Source organism: Urocampus carinirostris, chromosome 5 (genome assembly GCF_059441175.1).
Source record: "Urocampus carinirostris isolate Australia breed hairy pipefish chromosome 5, RoL_Ucar_1.0, whole genome shotgun sequence".
Lineage (NCBI taxonomy): Eukaryota > Metazoa > Chordata > Actinopteri > Syngnathiformes > Syngnathidae > Urocampus > Urocampus carinirostris.
This window is the reverse complement of record NC_142353.1, coordinates 23,634,857-23,652,517: the sequence shown is the minus strand read 5'-3', so window position 1 is coordinate 23,652,517 and position 17,661 is coordinate 23,634,857. Positions and strand designations below refer to the sequence as shown.

The 17,661-nt window shown below is 38.5% G+C and overlaps 1 protein-coding gene and 1 long non-coding RNA gene across 5 annotated transcripts; one reads left to right on the top strand and one right to left on the bottom strand.

The window, feature by feature from the left end:
- Positions 1-58: 58 nt before the first annotated feature.
- On the bottom strand, positions 59-15,271 carry LOC148365810 (frataxin, mitochondrial-like). Of its 4 annotated transcripts, none has more exons than XM_088336245.1 (6): positions 15,162-15,213; positions 6,301-6,381; positions 3,587-3,684; positions 3,391-3,511; positions 1,782-1,879; positions 59-1,283 (listed from the first exon to the last, which is right to left on the bottom strand). In XM_088336245.1, the coding sequence occupies exons 1-6, from the start codon at positions 15,162-15,164 to the stop codon at positions 1,145-1,147; spliced, it is 540 nt and encodes a 179-aa protein (XP_088192371.1). In that variant the 5' UTR covers positions 15,165-15,213; the 3' UTR covers positions 59-1,144. The 4 variants fall into 4 exon arrangements, with proteins under 4 accessions (XP_088192371.1, XP_088192370.1, XP_088192373.1 ...); XM_088336244.1 differs by lacking the exon at positions 15,162-15,213 and adding an exon at positions 10,421-10,919; XM_088336247.1 differs by lacking the exons at positions 59-1,283; positions 1,782-1,879; positions 3,391-3,511; positions 3,587-3,684; positions 6,301-6,381 and adding exons at positions 12,583-13,141; positions 13,454-13,546 and having other exon boundaries at positions 15,162-15,271.
- Positions 14,392-17,540, top strand: LOC148365809 (uncharacterized). Its single transcript, XR_015850510.1, has 3 exons — positions 14,392-14,490; positions 16,808-16,857; positions 17,410-17,540. It is a non-coding gene; the product is annotated as an uncharacterized LOC148365809 (long non-coding RNA).
- Positions 17,541-17,661: the final 121 nt, after the last annotated feature.

The window sequence follows — 17,661 nt, the reverse complement described above, 5'->3', positions numbered from 1 at the left end:
TGCGCAGTGGACAATAGCTTGAAGTGCATCTGTAGGACTTCTCAGAAAAATTGCAATATTGGCATAAAGGTCTTTATTTTCTGTATGTCATACATTATGGACTCATCACAAATCAAATGGAAAAAATGCAAGCGTTTTGTTTTAATATTGCCGTTTATGGCAAAAACTCAAATATAATATTAAAAATATCATGATAAAGTATACCAGTCGGCTTTAAGCCTATTATCTATATGTACATATGATATTTGAGTCATTAAATAAGCGCAGTTTTTTCCCACCGCTTTACGAAAGTGGTTCTTAAGTCGACGATAGGTTTGAAAGACTTGTTTTGATGGGTGCTTCAGAATTTAACGGCCTGATAACTTGGCAGCATCTAGAGCAGGGATGTCAAACTCAATTCGGCTCTGGGGCCAAATCGCAACTTCTGTAGAAGATTTTAACTTAAAACTTTTTTGCTAACTGTAGTTTTTAAGTATTACGCTTTATTATTCAGGATCCTTTCATAGCCTACCATACATGATATCGTATTTAATCTTAGGTTTATTTTAGTTCCAAGCATAACACATTTATTTAAATGATCTTCATGTTTGACATATAACACATTAAAGATTCATTTTAACAGTTGACTGAATGCAGTTTTACCACTGAACCAACTCACCACGCCATACAAACTCAAGTCTAATCTATGAAAAAAATTCCTGCCATTATTGTCGTACTCGTTTGAAATGAATAATAATACAAATTCAAAATTAAAGTTTTAGCAGTGCATGGGCAATAAGATTAGAGGTCAGATCAAACTACTAGGCTGGGACTACTAAAGATGAGAGTAGATCCTTTACTGCCCTCTGTGGCCAGACGGAACAATTGGTTTGTATTTATTTCAAAAATCATAACTTTTGATAAAAATGACCTAGAGACTTGGTTCTCTTTTTGAAAACTCGGAAAATAATGGCGGGCGGGATTAAATTATCCAACAGGCCGGCCAGGGGGCCAATATGTTTGACATGCCTGATCTAGACCAAAACATATTCAAAATATTGACAACTTTATAATTTTTGCTCAAATAACAGATGACATATAATATTCTTGTTTGCCGTTTGGAAATCCAAAAACACAAATACATGACAGAATAAGCCTTGGGGTGTCAGGACTTGGGTAAGCCAAGGATGTCCAAGTTCCTTTTGAAGATGGCAGAAAATTCTTCAGACAAGAGTTGGTTTATACTCATTCCATCATGACTATAGACCCAAGTATGACCTGTCCAATCGTAGCGTTTTGGTCCGCTGAAAACACAAAGAGAAACCCCATAAACAAAAAGATGAGATTTGTTATGGTACTTTTTTAACATTCTAGACCAAAGTCTAACCCTGTGAGTCTGATGTGGCCCTCCAGAAGGTTTTCTATGACCCCCTAAGAGGATCTTGATACGTTATCCTATCATATTTCAGGATTTTTGGAGTATTTTCTTCATTGCACAATACCTCGCAATGAAGAAAATTGTGTTTATGGTTAACAATCAAAATGGTCTGTTGTCAGGCCAATAGAAGATTGGATTTGGCTGCTTAGAGTTGTCGGTGGTCGGGTGCTCTAGTTCACCATTTAGAGACCCCACAAAAGCAGATGTTTATCAAATTTGTTAGGAGTAGGTTAAGAGACAAAACCTAGCTAAAGACACTAACAGAGGCCTAAAGTAAAACGGAGTCAATTTTCAAAAACATTGGTTTAGCTGTTTTGGAGCCTATAAGTCAAATACAAACTGCCTTTCTATCTGTTAGTCTCACCTTTTTGGCGATGCCAACCAAATCTGCTTGTTTGGTGTTTGCTTATTAATCACGTAGGTTCCATGGTCACTTCCCACCTTTACTGTGAGAACACCACTCTGTATGAAAAAAGGCATAACAGATTTGTATTTAGAACACAGCACACAGAAGATGAAAATCCTACAAGAGGTAGGTTTTTTTGTAAGATAGCACAACGATCAAGTAGCCCTACCCAATAAAAAGTACTGTATTCATTAAGAGTACAACACGCAAACGTGAATAACGCGCAAACCTAATTTTTTTTATCAGAAATGGTTAGAAAATTTTATTTCACTTTCACGGCTCAAAAAAGCATTGTAAGTGACATATTTGGGGGCGCGGTGGTGGTTGTTAAAGGGAGTGTGAACCCCCTTGTGCAATGGTATGCCCCAACGGCAGTGTTGTGGTGTCTTGCGTCACGTCGCACACGCCAAAGTTAAATACATTAGGTCAGGTGGTAGAGGACTCGTCTTGGGATCACGAGGTGGCAGGTTCGATTCCCAGCTCCTTCGTGTTATATGATGAAGTGACCTTGGGGGAAGACACTGAATAATGCCCAAATGCCCCCAATAAGCAGGTAAGCGCCTTGCATGGCTGACTCCCTATTGGTGTGTGAGTGTGTATGTGCGAATGGGTAAGTGTGAAGCACATTGTAAAGCGCTTTGGGAGGTCTAGACTTGAAAAGCGCCATATAAATGCAGACCATTTACCATTTACTTGAGTAAACACTAGTTTCTATGCCTCTTTTTTATTAATACAGTTCATATATACACACACACAGAGTTGCGGTGGATGGTAGAAAAAGTGGGGTCGGTAGCGGTGCCCTCAGTCAAGGGGTCGGCTCGATGCCGTCTAACCAATAAGTCCCGCCTCGCCACCCTGGACAGTTTCTTTTTGGAATGTGTGCAACCTGTTACATTTAGCATCAAATCGGCACAACATTTGACAAAAAGAACATGATTCCAACAGTAAGGCATAGTGGTGGGAGTGTGATGGTTTGGGGCAGCAAAGCACAGCCCCAGGACCAGAACAACTTTCTGTGGGTGGCGGAATAATGAATTTTGTTTTTTACCGGACGATCCTGAAGGAGAACCTCCAGGCATCAGTTTGTGTCTTCAAACTCACAAAATGGATATGGAGTGTCTCAGCTAAGTGTTGGTTTACAAGCTCTCAAGATTGCATAAGCCAATAAATATGAAGGGTTCACTGCATCTTTAGGTTGCTGTACACATTTTCTTCTAGTTCTTTTATTGAGTGGCTTTTTAAGCAGTTTTAGGGGGGTGGGCTTCTATGCGAGTCAATACGGTAATTTGAAAAAAGACGCCTAACACTGCTTGTGGGTCGACAGATGTAGTTGGATTCAATATCTTGCCATCGTGGTGAGTGATATCTTCGACTGATAAATCATTGCGCAAATATTATAATATACAACCGGAATAAACCTGGGGGTGTCGGCCCAGTCCTTGTTTATAACACGCACCCATAATTTTGAGTTCTTTCTTCGGTAAAAAATACGCCGGTCATTCCTCTTTTTGAATTCTTTTTTCCAGTTCCAATATAAATTTAATGGACGATAGCAAAAGTAACTTACAGAAAGTGCAACATCAAAGTCTGGTCCAGTGAAAGGCTCGTCAATGAGGGATTCAAAGAAATCAGCCAAGGCATCCAACGTCTCATCTGCCAGCTTCTCATAGGCTGCTTCTGATAGTCCACTGGAAACAGCATTTTTAATTACATCAGTAAAGTGCTTTCTCGTCATAGATTACATACATTTTGCTATCGTTTACTTTTTGTCTTGAGTGATGTGCTCTTCCAGTCTTAAAGCCGACAGATGGATATTCCTCCTGAACCTTTCAGCATCAACGATTAACGTCAACCGCTGTGACTGATAAGTAAATTCATTTGTTAGACATTTGGGATTTGAACTCAATTCACTTTTCCATGTCAAAGTTAAGAAGTACTACAGTGATGCCTTAGAGTATGGTGTTAAGCCACATTGTGGGTACCAGACCCACACAAATTTGATAGGTCTGTTTGGAGACTTAACCCAGGGGTCGGGTAACTATGGCCTCTAAGCCATTTATGGCTCTTTTCATGAGTACAGATAAAATAGAACCTGTGCAATTATTTAGTGTGATGTTACATGATGAGAAGATCGTAGCATGTGTGGAACTGAAACTACAGTCACTGCCTAATGTCTTGAACCCATGGACATCACCAATTGCTGGGTTTCCTCCTCCTAGATGCTTTGCCAGGCCTCAGCAATAACAGCCTTGAGTCAATGCTTGTTTGGAGGTCTTTCCGCCTTCATCCTCGTCTTGAGCATTTAAAATGCAAGCTCAATTGGGTTGAGATCTGGAGATTGACTTGGCCATTTCAAAATATTCCAATTATTTGCCCTAATAAACTCCTGGGTTGCTTTTGCTGTAAACCTTGGGTCATTGTCAATCTGCACTGTAAGGCGCCGTCCAATTAAATCTGCAGCTTTTGGCAGAATCTGAGCAGAAGGTATATCCCTGTATACTTCGGTATTCATCTGGTTATTTGTATATGTTGTAATATCATCAATGCACACAAGTGATCCTGTGCTTTTGGAAGCTATGCATACCCATGGCATCACACCGCTTCCACCATGTTTTACACATGTAGTGTGCTTTGGATCATGTGCTTCCCTCGTTTCTCCAAACTTACCTCTTTTTATTATTATGTTACAGGTTTGTATTTGTCTCATCTGTCCATAGAACACTTTCACAGAACCGGGCTGGCGTATTGAGGTGTTTTTTGGCAAAGCAAAAGACTGGCCTGTCTTTGATGGGGACAGTTGAATGGCTTCTACCCTCTGCATGTACTTTCGTTAAGTTTTCTCCTTATTTCAACGAGGAACATAAATGCTAGATTAGGATTCGGACATTCCTAGGGTAAACACTGTAGAAGGGTTATAAAAAGGCTGTGTGTCAACTGGCACAACTAGCAGTGAGTACAAATAATAAGTTAATCTAAAACAATTTTAGAGGTTTGCACGATTCAAATAATAGCTAGGGGAGGCAGTGGCTCAGGAGGTAGAGTTCTCGTCTTGGGACTGAGAGGCTCCTCCGAGATAATTGGCGAAGTGTCCTTAGGCAAGACACTGAACCCCGAATGCCCCTGATGGTTGACGTTGCTACCGGAGTGTGAATGGGTAAGCGTGAAATACCTAGTAAAGCCCTTATGCAGGATTTCTTTTTAAAGCGCTGTATAAAAGCAGTCCAATCCAAATAAGTCATGTTTATTTGTATAGCCCGGGGGTGTCAAAACTACGGCTCGCGGGCCAACTGCAGCCCGGGTCAGTTTTTATTGGACCGCAGCAAATTCTGAGAATATAGTTGAATATGGCACATGGGGCTTGAGCTCAACTCTGTTGCACTTCTCCGTTTTAACACTAGATGGAGCCAGTAACAGAAAAGGTGCTTCTCCACCAATGCATTTTGGATCCCCTGAACTGGAAAACATTGGAATTGTGTTTTCTTTCCTTATTTAATGAACCCTCTTGTCATTCATTTGAACTGTCATTGAAATTCAAAGTGTATTACTGTGTAACTTATTCTGACACAAAATAGATTGATTGTTAATTCTAAACCCCATCAGTGCAGATAAACGTAAATTTTGCTACTAAAAATAGGTTAACAACGTAATTATAGTAGGTGAACGGCTATCAAACTGAAAAATAAATAAAACATCCATCCATTATCTGCACCGCTTATCCTCAGTAGGGTGCGGGGGTGCTGGAGCCCAACCCAGCTGTCTTCGGGCAGTGGGCAGGGGACACCCTGAACTGCTTGCCAGCCAGTCGCAGGGCACACAGGGACAGACAGGTCACTCGCTCATTCACACCTAGGGACAATTTGGACCGGCCAATGAACCTGACAAGCATGTTTTTGGAATGTGGGAGGAAACCGCAGTGCCCGGAGGAAACCCACGCAACCCACGGGGGAGAACATGCGAACTCCACACAGGTTCGATCTTGTGACCTCAAAACTGTGCCGCACATGCGCTAACCACTGCTCTGCCATGCTGCCCGAAATTAAACATATTTAACAAAATAAATATTACCACTCCTTAAACCTAGAACAAGTCCAGTAGCTTTTCTTTCCTCTGTCGAACAGCATTGGAGCTACACTCAGGTATTGCTGAGATTTGTATTCAAGACTGTATCGCTATATATAAAAAATGTAATTAATATTTTTTCCCCTCCTGGCCCTTTCAAAAAATGTTTAAGCCAATGCGGCCCGCGACTCAAAAAGTTTGCCCACCCCTGGTATAGCCCTTAACCTGTTTTGAAGGCAACGTTGTCGATAAGCGTTTCTTTTAATTTTACCAAAACATAGTAACTTGGTCAGAGTAAGTAGTGATAAAATCAAATTGGAGAGGTTTTATTGCCCACCCCTTGTATAAGCCCTAAAAAAGTGCAAGAAAATGGGGAAACTTCATTTAACCAACTGTACATTCCAAGCAAGATGTTTACCTTATGAGCTGCATCATTGAACAATGAATGCATTTTGTGTTCCGACAGCGTTTGAATCCTTGCAACATGAAGGTCATGGAGCTGGGAAAGAAAAACTAGTTTAGTTGTTTCTCTAAACCATGTGGGTGAAAAAGATGTGAACCTAAATTATTTTTCTGATCAATAGTTATTAAAAAAATGAGTCATCGTGCTTTGACAATCCTTTAAATATTTCTTAATATTTGAAGGGGTCTAAAACTAGCTTCTGGCAAATAGCAGCCCATGGTAATGATATTTCAAGGCTCCCGCTTTAGCCTTCTCAAATTTGATAATTATGCTACCTCTGCGCCAAATACTTAGTCAGGTCTTGATTCAAGACATCCTTCTTGTCCCAAACAGTGAATTAGTACAATAGCAGGCAGTAAAACATACTTACATACAATGATAAATAAAAGTCTTAAGGAAAGCTTAATGTTTCAAAAAGAAAAAAAACAATAAACGTCAGAGCAGAATTCCTACATGAAAATATAAAAATATATATATCCAACAGACCACAGCAACAGGAGCCCAAGACATGATGCATCTAATTCACTATACTTTGAGTGTTTGCACACGTGCCATCACAAATTAAATGTATTTTAATTATATTAATTCATTCATTCCAATGGTTTTAGTTGTATATAATATGTGCAAAACCAAAACCAAACCGGAAACAACAAAACGCAGATAATGTTGGTTCGTATACCTTTTTCGTGGCAATTTTCAATTTCTCCAGTACCATTAAAAGAGAAAATCTGGTGTGAATTATGTATTTTGCAGCTCCACAAATATATCTGTGATTTACATATGAGATTGTAAATCTTGCGTGTGCGTATATCAAGACATGATATTTAGATCTTGAGTAAAATGCAAATATATTTGTGCATCTGAACGTGTGCAAATATTTTTGATACAACTCTCTCCCATATAGGTGTTATGTAAAAAGGTCGTAATACATGTATGTAACTTACATATTCAGTTGCAGGAAGTTCTTTTCATTAAAATTGACTACCTTAATTTGTTTTACATGGTCCATAATAAATGTCCATAATTTATATGTAATCCTTTCTCTAATACACATTTCATAGTGGCGTGTTTAGGTGTAGCATGGACCTGTCCTAGGACAGTGCCATACAAACTGAAATCAGATGCCGTTAATTACGGGAGAAGAAGTACAATGGCAAAGCAAATCAACCAGAGAGCAATGCTGGCATCATTTTTTGGAAGACTTATTTTAAATTAAGGCAACAATTTGAAGCATTTACAAGCACTTCCTTTAAAATTCAAGCACTTTTCAACCCTTAGAAACACAACAACAGAATTTAAGCATTTGTAAGGATTTCAAGCACTTGTTCTAATGGTGGTTCTACTTCTAAAAAAAAAAAACGCTCGAAATTTCATTGTGAAAGGCACGCATACTGCTCATCACCAGCTTGTTACCGTAACGTGTAGTAGTGTTTTTTTCAAACAGTGCGCAGCAAAAAATGATCCAATTCCTTATTTGCAAAAAAGCAGGATATTGCTCAAGATCTATGCTTTCTTCTAGTGATCTGCCGAGTGACTAACATTCATCCATATCAGTAGGTGGCAGCAAATAACTATTTGTTTTCCTTTTATATGTGCAAAAGAAAACGTTAGAAAATAATTGAAACAATATTTTGCTCAATTTAAAGTATGTGTTATTTTGTTATTAAAAAAGGTTACAAATACTGTATAATAAAATACAAAATTACACCAAAATTATTAACCAAAAGAAAAAACCTCTAGCCACAGTAACCACAAATATTCAGAAAAGCCTTCAATTGACAATTCAGGCAACACTGTAATCATTAATCACTAGATGTCGCTGTCTTGTGAAGTCCAACTGAAAACAAGTGCTACAAAGCACAAGGGAGAATACAAACTAGGAAGACTCAAAGTGACCAAAACATACCATTTTACTGTACTGTTTTTTTTAAAACATTTGCCCAGCCTTTTATAGGTATTTGGGTACCTGTAGCAGCAAGATCACAGATAATTATGTCAGATCCCTGAGGCTCATTCTATGGAAAATGAATGCTGAACTCTCAACGAGTATTTGAATGCAAGTTTATATGGTAGTTCATATATTTTTGATTATTTTTACTTATAGACCCCTTTCTAGCCTACATCATGACCAGATCACCACAGGATGCATGCCTGATGTTGACCCAAAACAAAGGGAGTGTTAGTTTGAATGGAGCAAAAGATGGTTCTCAATTAGAATTGTGTTTCTAGAGTGGCAATTTACAAAAATAACATGCCCAGCTGCTGTGTGCACGGGTGCTCAAATAACAATTTGAAGGAACACAATTGTTGTTCTTGCAATTCGGAGAGGAAACAGGTCTTTTCAAAAGCACCTCAGGAGCCTAATGTGGCTGCAAACATGTAAAATGACTGACTCCGGGTCATCACTACTAAGAAGGACATCTTTAGGAAGGTCCGCATTAGTGGTGCCCATTTCACATGTGGTTATTTAAATGCTGTACTTGTACTTAAATGGTAAGTGTTGGTAGAGTAATTGTGGAGGACATGCTAAGTGTTTGCCACCAATGCATAGTATTAGTGATGACAAAATGAAGCCCCATAAAGCAGTGAAGCCCTTGAGGGAAATGCTTCACTCACACACATTTCCAGGTAATTATCACCATCTACTGTTGATGAATTCAAACGTCCTCCTTTTATTAGCATAATTTTGCAAAGGCTTGTGACCCACGGAAACGTGTATCCACTTTTGGGTCCAGACCCACCAGTTGGGAAACCCTGGTCAATATTTTGTGTAGCGCCGGTCCAGCTTAAAGCAAGTTACATTTTAGTACTTTTAAATACTTTTTAATGCCCTTTGAAATAAATTTAAACATTTGAAACTAACAAATCACCACATCAAATAGGGGCAATTTTAAACAAATGTATATTTTTAGCTTTGTTTTAGTTGAACATGTTCATTCTGAAAAACATCATCTCTCCAAAGTTTTGTATATGGAAAATAACACATAAAAAAGATGTTTATAGTACAGCATGGATCCTCAAAACTGGTAGATAACTACCAATTCCAAATAACGTTTCGGCTATTCATAAAGCATTTTCATCATGATGCATGAAAAATGACTTACCTAAATCTTTTTTAGTTCAAACAAATATAAATCGTATTAATGTGCAGGGCTGGGTAGGGTTACTTTAACTTGATTACTTTCAATTACTTTTGGATTACTCCAATACCAAATATGCCAATAAAAGACAAAAGAAACTAAATATGAATAAAATGACTAAATTTTGTGCAGGCTTGGGGAGTAACGGAACACATGGAACGGCAAAAATGATGTTGGCAAGCTGTTTGGATTTATTTTCATTCTGTTTCTGTCGCATTTTATGTTAGTTTTGCCAGAGATCAAAGAGATCAAAGCCAGGAGAGAAAGCTTACCACGTGTTGTGAGTCATAATTTTATTTATATTTAGTTTATTTTGTCTTTTATTAGCATATTTGGTATTGGAGTAATCCAAAAGTAATTGAAAGTAATCACGTTAAAGTAACCCTACCCAACTCCGTTAATGTGTTAACATTTTGAAGACTTTCCAAAATTGGATTTAAGACATGGCAATGCCACTTAAGGCCTTATTTTAGAATAATGAATTCAATGATTTCCAAGACTTTTAAAAGATCTGTGGGATCAAAAAGGTCTTTTGTGGTTTTTAATCACTAAACTACAGTTGCTATCTTGCCTCTTGTAGATACTTTGAGCTTTTTGCAATGTTACTACTGTACCTTCAATCCATAATCGTTTTCAATCAATAGGCTAGGAAAAACTGACATGAATTCTGCCTTTCTGTCTCAACAATGCGCGCGCAACTTGATTACGTCACACTTGTTTACAAACATGGAAAGTGGTCGAATAGAAAAGTGTACACATTTATTGCGTTTCACATTTAAAGTGGACCTTAAAACTCCGGACAGAAAGAAATACATTTCACAAAATGTCACTTTTTTATCGGGGTCTTGTTCAAATCGTAGCAACTGCATTATCAAGAGCCTGAGTAGTTCACTGACGCAGTTTATAATGGAGAGAACAGGAAGATTATTGCATACCTGTTTGGATAAATTGCTTCTGAGGGTCATCATTGTCGTCGCCATGTTCAAGGTTCGAAATTGCCACATTGAAGGACATATACTTCTGGTTTTACGAAGGAGGAGCATTACTAAATGGTAGTTGTTCTGGAGGCTTGTATGTTTTTACCACTTCCGCGGAAGGGCGTGAGTCAACGTAAAAACGTTTGGGAAGTCTAAAAACGCAGAAGTACGACCTTAAAATCTCCGCAGATTACGTTCTTTGTAAAAAGAACGTACTTCCTCAGAACACAGAGGTCTTCGTAGTTGGGTGGCCGCTTGAACTTTTATTGTTCACATCTACTGCGTCGTGTGACTAGATTGTTTAACAATCGTCATGCAATATTCTCATATATACGACTCCAGTACTTAAAATACTATTTTACGGCGTTAATTGCAGCCTGGGTGTGATTTAAAAGAGAACAAACTTTTATTTTTCCGTGTGTTCGTTTACATCCGGGTTGTTCTTTTTCTTTGAATTTAAATGCGGTCGACGTCCATCTCTTTGGCGCACTACTGCCCCCTATCATTACGGGGAAAGTATTTGTCTATCCCCCTCCTATAAAGTCCTTTAAGCATTATATAAACTTTTTATAAACATTCCCATTATACAAATGATGTATAATTATGATGATGATTACTATTTCTTTTGATTTTACTCATTTGTTTTCCCTTTTATGTTGATTTTGTGTTGTTTGACCATTGTGTGCCAATTTTGTTTGTAATGATGAAATGTATGATAAAAAAGAGCGCAAATAATAATAATTCTCACGCAAATGAGTTGAAGCAACCTTAAATTGTTGATGGCTCAGACCAAAATTGCGACTTTGCAAAAAAAGGGCGCAGCCAGTGCAGTTTTGCAACGTGCAAAAAACGAGATTATGGTTCACACTGCAGAGCTTGATGCTAAAAGCCGATGTTTTTTTGAGAGATGTTTCACAATTACAGCTAAATTCGACTTTAATGCGATCTCCTGTGTGAACGCTACAATGTCCTGCATGTGCAGTAGGGAACATGTGACGTCACACATAATACGCTCAGTGTTTACGGAAGTACTCATGGATGGTTACGGCAGAGGTGTGAATGAACGAGTGAGTTGTCTGTCCCTGTGTGCCCTGCGACCGGGTGGCGAACAGTTCAGGGCGGCGTCCCCTGGCCCCTGCCCGAAGATAGCTGGGATGGGCTCCAGGACCCCTGCAACCTTAGTGAGGATAAGTGGTGAAGATAATGGACGGATAGTGATAATGGACATGCTGATAAAGGCAATGGCTTCTGTTATTTGTGCCTTCAGCTCATCAAAGTCTCTTACATAGGGAACATAGACCAGTCTGGGGGGGCAGGAAATGAGATCATGATCATTCTGCCCAGACAGTCCGATCCACTTGTCGTACAGTGTAGTGATCGGATGCTAACCCAAGGCTTCAATGTGTTGGTGCCAAAAGACGTGGACACGCTGAAGATGCGAATAACAGATGATGTTGCAACCATTGACAATACAATGCTGGGACACGTTTGGCAAGAGTTTAACTTATCGGCTTGACGTGTGTCATCTGACTAAGGGTCCTCACATTGAACATCTTTGAACATTCCATTATTTAAAAAAAAAAGCTTTGATAGGGGATTAAAAAAAGAATACTTGAGAGGAAATTCCCAAACGTCAAAATGGTGGACAAATTCAAACCATTTCAAGTCATGCTTATTTGTTATAGCCCTTAATCACAAGGAGACTCAAAGGCTGGCACAGACCACAGACTATTGCAAACTACTAGACTATTATTACACTCTCCCCTGATCTAAAACCTACATGAGGGAAAGGAAAAACTCAAAAACATCAACATGAGAATGAAGAAATCTTGAGAAGGGACCGCACATGAGGTAATCACCCTTTCCGGGATGACCAGGCTGCCATCAAAAACAATAAAAGATCAAACATCAGATGTGGTAGAAAATAATGTAAAAAAGATCACGTTTTTTCTTGTTTCAATCATTTAATGTATCATGTTTGAAATGTACATACCAGCAAGCATTATTCATGACTATTATTTCATTTTTCAAAATAATACTTTAGTCTCAATAAATGCAACCAGAAAACATGTCTTTTGTAGTAAAAATTTAATTTCAATCAATGAAAAAATACTTGAGGATATAAATGAAAAAAAGTACAAAAATAAAATACAAAACACGTGATTTTTGTAGCAATACATTATTTACAATTAATACAAAATATTTGGAGATGGCAATGGTAAAGATTACAAAAAACATCAAATGCATTAAAGTGGCTGTGTTTGGTCACCTGTCATAGGTGTAAACCTGAACTATTGGAGAGAAGGTCACAGTTTTCTTTGTTTTCGTCACAGCCTTCTCTTCATCTTTCTTTACCCATAGCTTTTGTTTATTTGTGTTCTCTTTCTTCTCAGACACTTTCTTGTCTTTCTTTTCTTTCTCCCTGCGCTCTTTGCGTTCTTTCTTTTCTTTCTCCTTGCACTCCTTCTTTTCTTTCTTCTCTTGCGCCTTCTTTTCTTTCTTTTGCTTCACCTCACGCTTCTTCTTTTCTTTGGCCTCCTTCTTCTCATTATCCTTCATTTCCTTCTCCTTCCTCTTCTGCTTCTTTCTTTCTTTCTTTCCTTTCTCCTTGTGCTCCTTTATTATCTCTTTTGGTTCTGAGGCCAAATTCACCGAATTTGGCTGGACTTTGTAGAACGTCTGTTAAAAATGAACAAGAGACAACACTTTATTAGTCATTTTGTCATTAATGTTAACATTTCTTCATTCAAAGTGACTGAAAAGAATGCGCCCCATGACCTTATAACACCCAAAGGCATGTCAAATAGCAGTAAAAAAAAGTTCACATTGTCATAAGACACGACATAAAAGTCCTGAGAATACAATACAAATAATAACTGTAGAATTTATCAAATCTATTTGGAATAACTACACAAATGAACCTACACATTTGGGTGTTACTAAGGCAAACTGCCCATAAACCAACGATTGACAGAAAGAAGGGGAGCTTACGTGTGAGCATGGCAGCAGGCTTAGACACTCCTCGCACAGATTTTCGTCCGTGGCCGGTAAAGAAATCCAGTATTCGTCAGAAAAACAAGGATACTGGGAAAAAAGAATACAATTTGTATTACTCCTCTATAGATAGATAGATAGATAGATAGATAGATACTTTATTCATCCCCGAAGGGAAATTCACTTTTCCAGCAGCATCCCTAAGCTGAGAACAATCGAAAATAACTGAGAACAATCGAAAATAACACGGGAGCTGCTGGAGTGGCTGCCATTCGTGACGGCGCCGGAGAAACGATTCAATTTGAATCATGTACAAACAAACAAACAATTGAATCATGTACAAGAAACGATTCAATCTGAATCATGTACAAACAAACAAACAATTGAATCATGTACAACAAACAAACAAAATATTTATGTTTCAATAAGTGGAGTGTTAATAAAATGGGGGGAAAATAATTTCTGATACTGATATAACCAGAGGCGTGTTCAGGAGAGTGAGCGATTGCTATCGCTAGCCATCGCTAGCTTCTGAACGGCCAGTGATTATTGAGCGCTCGCGTGCCCGAGTAATCACGGGAGAAAGACCGCTTACTTTGATTTCCAACATGGCGTCGACAGTGCAGAAGATGGAGGATCTCACCCTGACGAGTGCTGTTGGCGATGTAATATATCGTCTTACATTGCCTGGTAATGTTTGTGAACAACACAGTATAGTCTGTTTATTGACATGAACTCAACACATTATTTGACCTTACAAAATAATCTTTAAGTTAATGTTTCAAATGCAATCATGCTCCTTGTGTCTTGACACGCACACTTCATTAGACCTGCAAAATCGTCAAATTAATACTCCTGCGTTCTGGAATTAGGGGCCCTACCTGCTATTCGCACGTTGGCCTCGCGGAGGAAGCATAAAGCCGTTATTAAATACAGTGGAGCGCACACGTTGAGATAATGGAGTTGCGGTTAAGTCCTTGCTCGTTTTTCGCATATTAAGAAGAAAATATGGTCGGGATTATTATATATCGCCTGTAAGTATTTTTAATGTTGTGTTTATATGAATAGAATTTACAACTGAAAGGAAAGTTATCCGCAGAAGTCGATGCTAATTAGCATAGCCTATTCAGTTATGCATTACACGGACGTTAACATAGGCATAGGATGCCTCGGGAGCAGTTATTGTGTGTATTATTTTAAATCTATATTAAATGCATTTGTCATGGAATAATATTAACTTTTTAACTCATACTATAAAAGCACGTTTAAAGGACATAATCTTTTACTGTCACACAATCATCGCCAGTTACGTGATGCATTCATGGACTTCGCAAAGCGACTGTTTCTGCAGATTTGCGCGCAAACACAAGACGTTATCCGATAAATTAACTTGTTTTCTCGATTGCAACAAGCATAAATTAAATATAAATAAACAATCACCATATAATTTTATTATTTTTCCATCTTAACTGTCGTGGCAAACAAAATTTTTCTTGAAAGAATTGAAACTATTTTTCCAACCACTGACATACAGAAGTGTGATAACCCGATGAAAGCGGTAATGATAATAGAGCTAATATCCAGAAAAAAAAATCATTTAAATGTAAAGTTGCGTTATGCATAGTTATTAACTCCCCTCTAAGGTACATGATGCATTATTGCATTTTTTGGCAGACGTAAGTATTTAGAGATATCATTGACTTACCATGTTGACGTGCAGTCGGCGAGTCTCGGTCGTTTGCAGGATTGCAGGTGCAGAGTCAGAATATGAGTATGAGTATTGAGTATACAGTGAAAAACTTCAATATATATATAGTACTCTAGGTCACGTGACCTCAAAGATATGCTCTTTGAAGTCACAAGCTCTTTGTGACGTCATTGGCACATGGTCAAGCGCTGATTGGCTGGATTTGTGTGACGTCACGGTGGCCTTGTCAAGTTCTTGTCAAGTGTCCAACAATTTGACATTTAGCGCCCTAAAGATTTTCTACTTCAAATTAAAAAAACTTTTGTTTATTTCAGGGAGATTACTGTCGTAAATCTCATAAAAGTTAACATAGTTTATTAAAAGTGACATGTACCACATGCAACAATTAAACGCACGTTGTGTATTTTTGACCACCTTCTTCTGGTAACAAAAACTGAACTAATTTTGAAAAATAACTATTGATTTGAATAGTAAGCAAAAACACATCAACTATCGTAAAAACATGCATGTCTTTAAATACTCCAAGGTGAGCATTTGGGTCAAGTTTACAGAACCTTTTCGGGACAGTGTGATCTTTTGGCGCCTTTCTTTTCTCATTTTTTTATTTTCCACATTTTCACTTTTCTGTTATTTTTTTCATTCTACTTTTATTTGTCCTTTCTTGACATCTGATCCCTTTAGTGTTACTTTTGGCGTTCCGCAGGGTTCAGTACTTGCCCCCCTTCTTTTCAGCATTTACATGCTTCCATTGGGAGTTATTATTTTCAAATATATCAGTTTCCATTGCTAAGGAGATGACACTCAACTGTATCTTCCGATGAAGGAATCTACCCCACGAAAATGTGGAAATTTGGAGGCCTGCCTCACTAAGATAAAAAGATGGATGTCACTCAACTTCTTGCGCCTTAACTCTGAAAATACCAAAATGTTCGGCATTGTTCCATCTAAATGCTGTGACTTGTTCTCAAAAACTGCTCTGAACATTAATAAATGTAATATCACCCAGATTTGCTCAGTCAAAAAGCTAGGTTTCCCATCTGACCCAGATCTGTCCTTCCAAACACACGTTAAAAATGTTACTAGAACAGCTTTTTTTCCATCTTCACAACATTGCTAAAATTCGCCCTATGCTGTCCCAGTCTAATTCATGCTTTTGTTACCTGCCGTCTCGATTACTGTAATGCACTCCTCTCCGGTCTCCCGAAGTCCAAAATCAAGAGCCTTCAGCTAGCACAAAATGCTGCAGCGAGGTTTTTAACCAAGACAAGAAAGTTTGATCACATTACCCCGATTTTAGCTAACCTGCGTTGGCTCCCTGTTAGCTTAAGATTTTATTTTAAGGTTCCGTGGGTATTATACAAAATCATGCATAGACTTGCTCCCTATATTTCATGTTGACAATGTCTGTGTATTGTTTTTTAACACTACATCCATTGGCAACCTGGTCATTATTTTAATTTTATTTTTATTTCATATTATACTTAAATTATTTCATATTTTATTTCATATTTTATTGTTTGTTTTTGCAACACCCATTGCAAGCTGGTCATCATTTTTATTTTATTTTTTATTTCATATTTTACTTAAATTATTTCATATTTTATTTGTAATTTTATTGTTTGTTTTTGCAACATCCATTGCAGCCTGGTCATCCTGGAAGGGGAGATGACCTCATGTGCGGTTCCTTCGCAACGTGAGTGGAGTTCTTCAAATATTCATTGAGATTTTGTCAATAACAAAAGACAATGGTTAGCTATGACCACAGGATTTCAACCTCCCTTTAATATCTCATCTCATCAGCCATACCGCTTATCCTCATTAGGGTCGCGGGGGGGGGCTGGAGCCCATCCCAGCCATCTCCGGGCAGTGGGCAGGGGACACCCTGAACTGGTTGCCAGCCAATCGCAGGGCACACAGGGACAGACAACTCATTCGCGCATTCACACCTAGGGACAATTTGGACCGGCCTGAACCTGAAATGCATGTTTTTGGAACGTGGGAGGAAACCGGAGTGCCCGGAGGAAACCCACGCAAGCACGGGGAGAACATACAAACTCCGCACAGGAAGTCTGGAGCTGGATTTGAACCCACGACAGGTTCCCATGACATGAACTGTGCCGCACAAGCGCTAACCACTGCGCCGCCGTGCTGCCCTCCCTTTAATATAATTTATTGATATTACCTGCAGTTTGTATATTTACATTACTGACTTTTGGTGTCTCGTTCGTTTTAACATAATTCATAGGGCAGCAGCGAGCACGGGGCCTCAATGTCAAAAGAAAAGATCACTGCGATGCTTGAGAAAGAAAAGAGTTTGAGCAGGAGGAGAAAGAAAGGAAGACACAAAAGATAAAGGAAATAAAAGAGCGGTGGAAGAAAAATATTTGTGAGTCAATTTTTTCCCAATTCTTTCGGTCTATAACAGGATGAACCAATATGTCTTGCACTGCTGCTGCATGTTGACTCATTATTTTCATAACGTTGTATTTACGTTCTA

Bases quoted from the DNA above. Each gene is read 5' to 3' on its own strand.
- LOC148365810 (XM_088336244.1), bottom strand. From the start codon at position 10,528: ATGCTCCTCCTTCGTAAAACCAGAAGTATATGTCCTTCAATGTGGCAA. The intron at 1,880-3,390 runs GTAAGTTACTTT...TTTTTCATACAG, and splicing joins ACTTTGATGTTGCACTTTCT to AGTGGTGTTCTCACAGTAAA. The intron at 1,284-1,781 runs GTGAGACTAACA...TTGTGTTTTCAG, and splicing joins TGGTTGGCATCGCCAAAAAG to CGGACCAAAACGCTACGATT.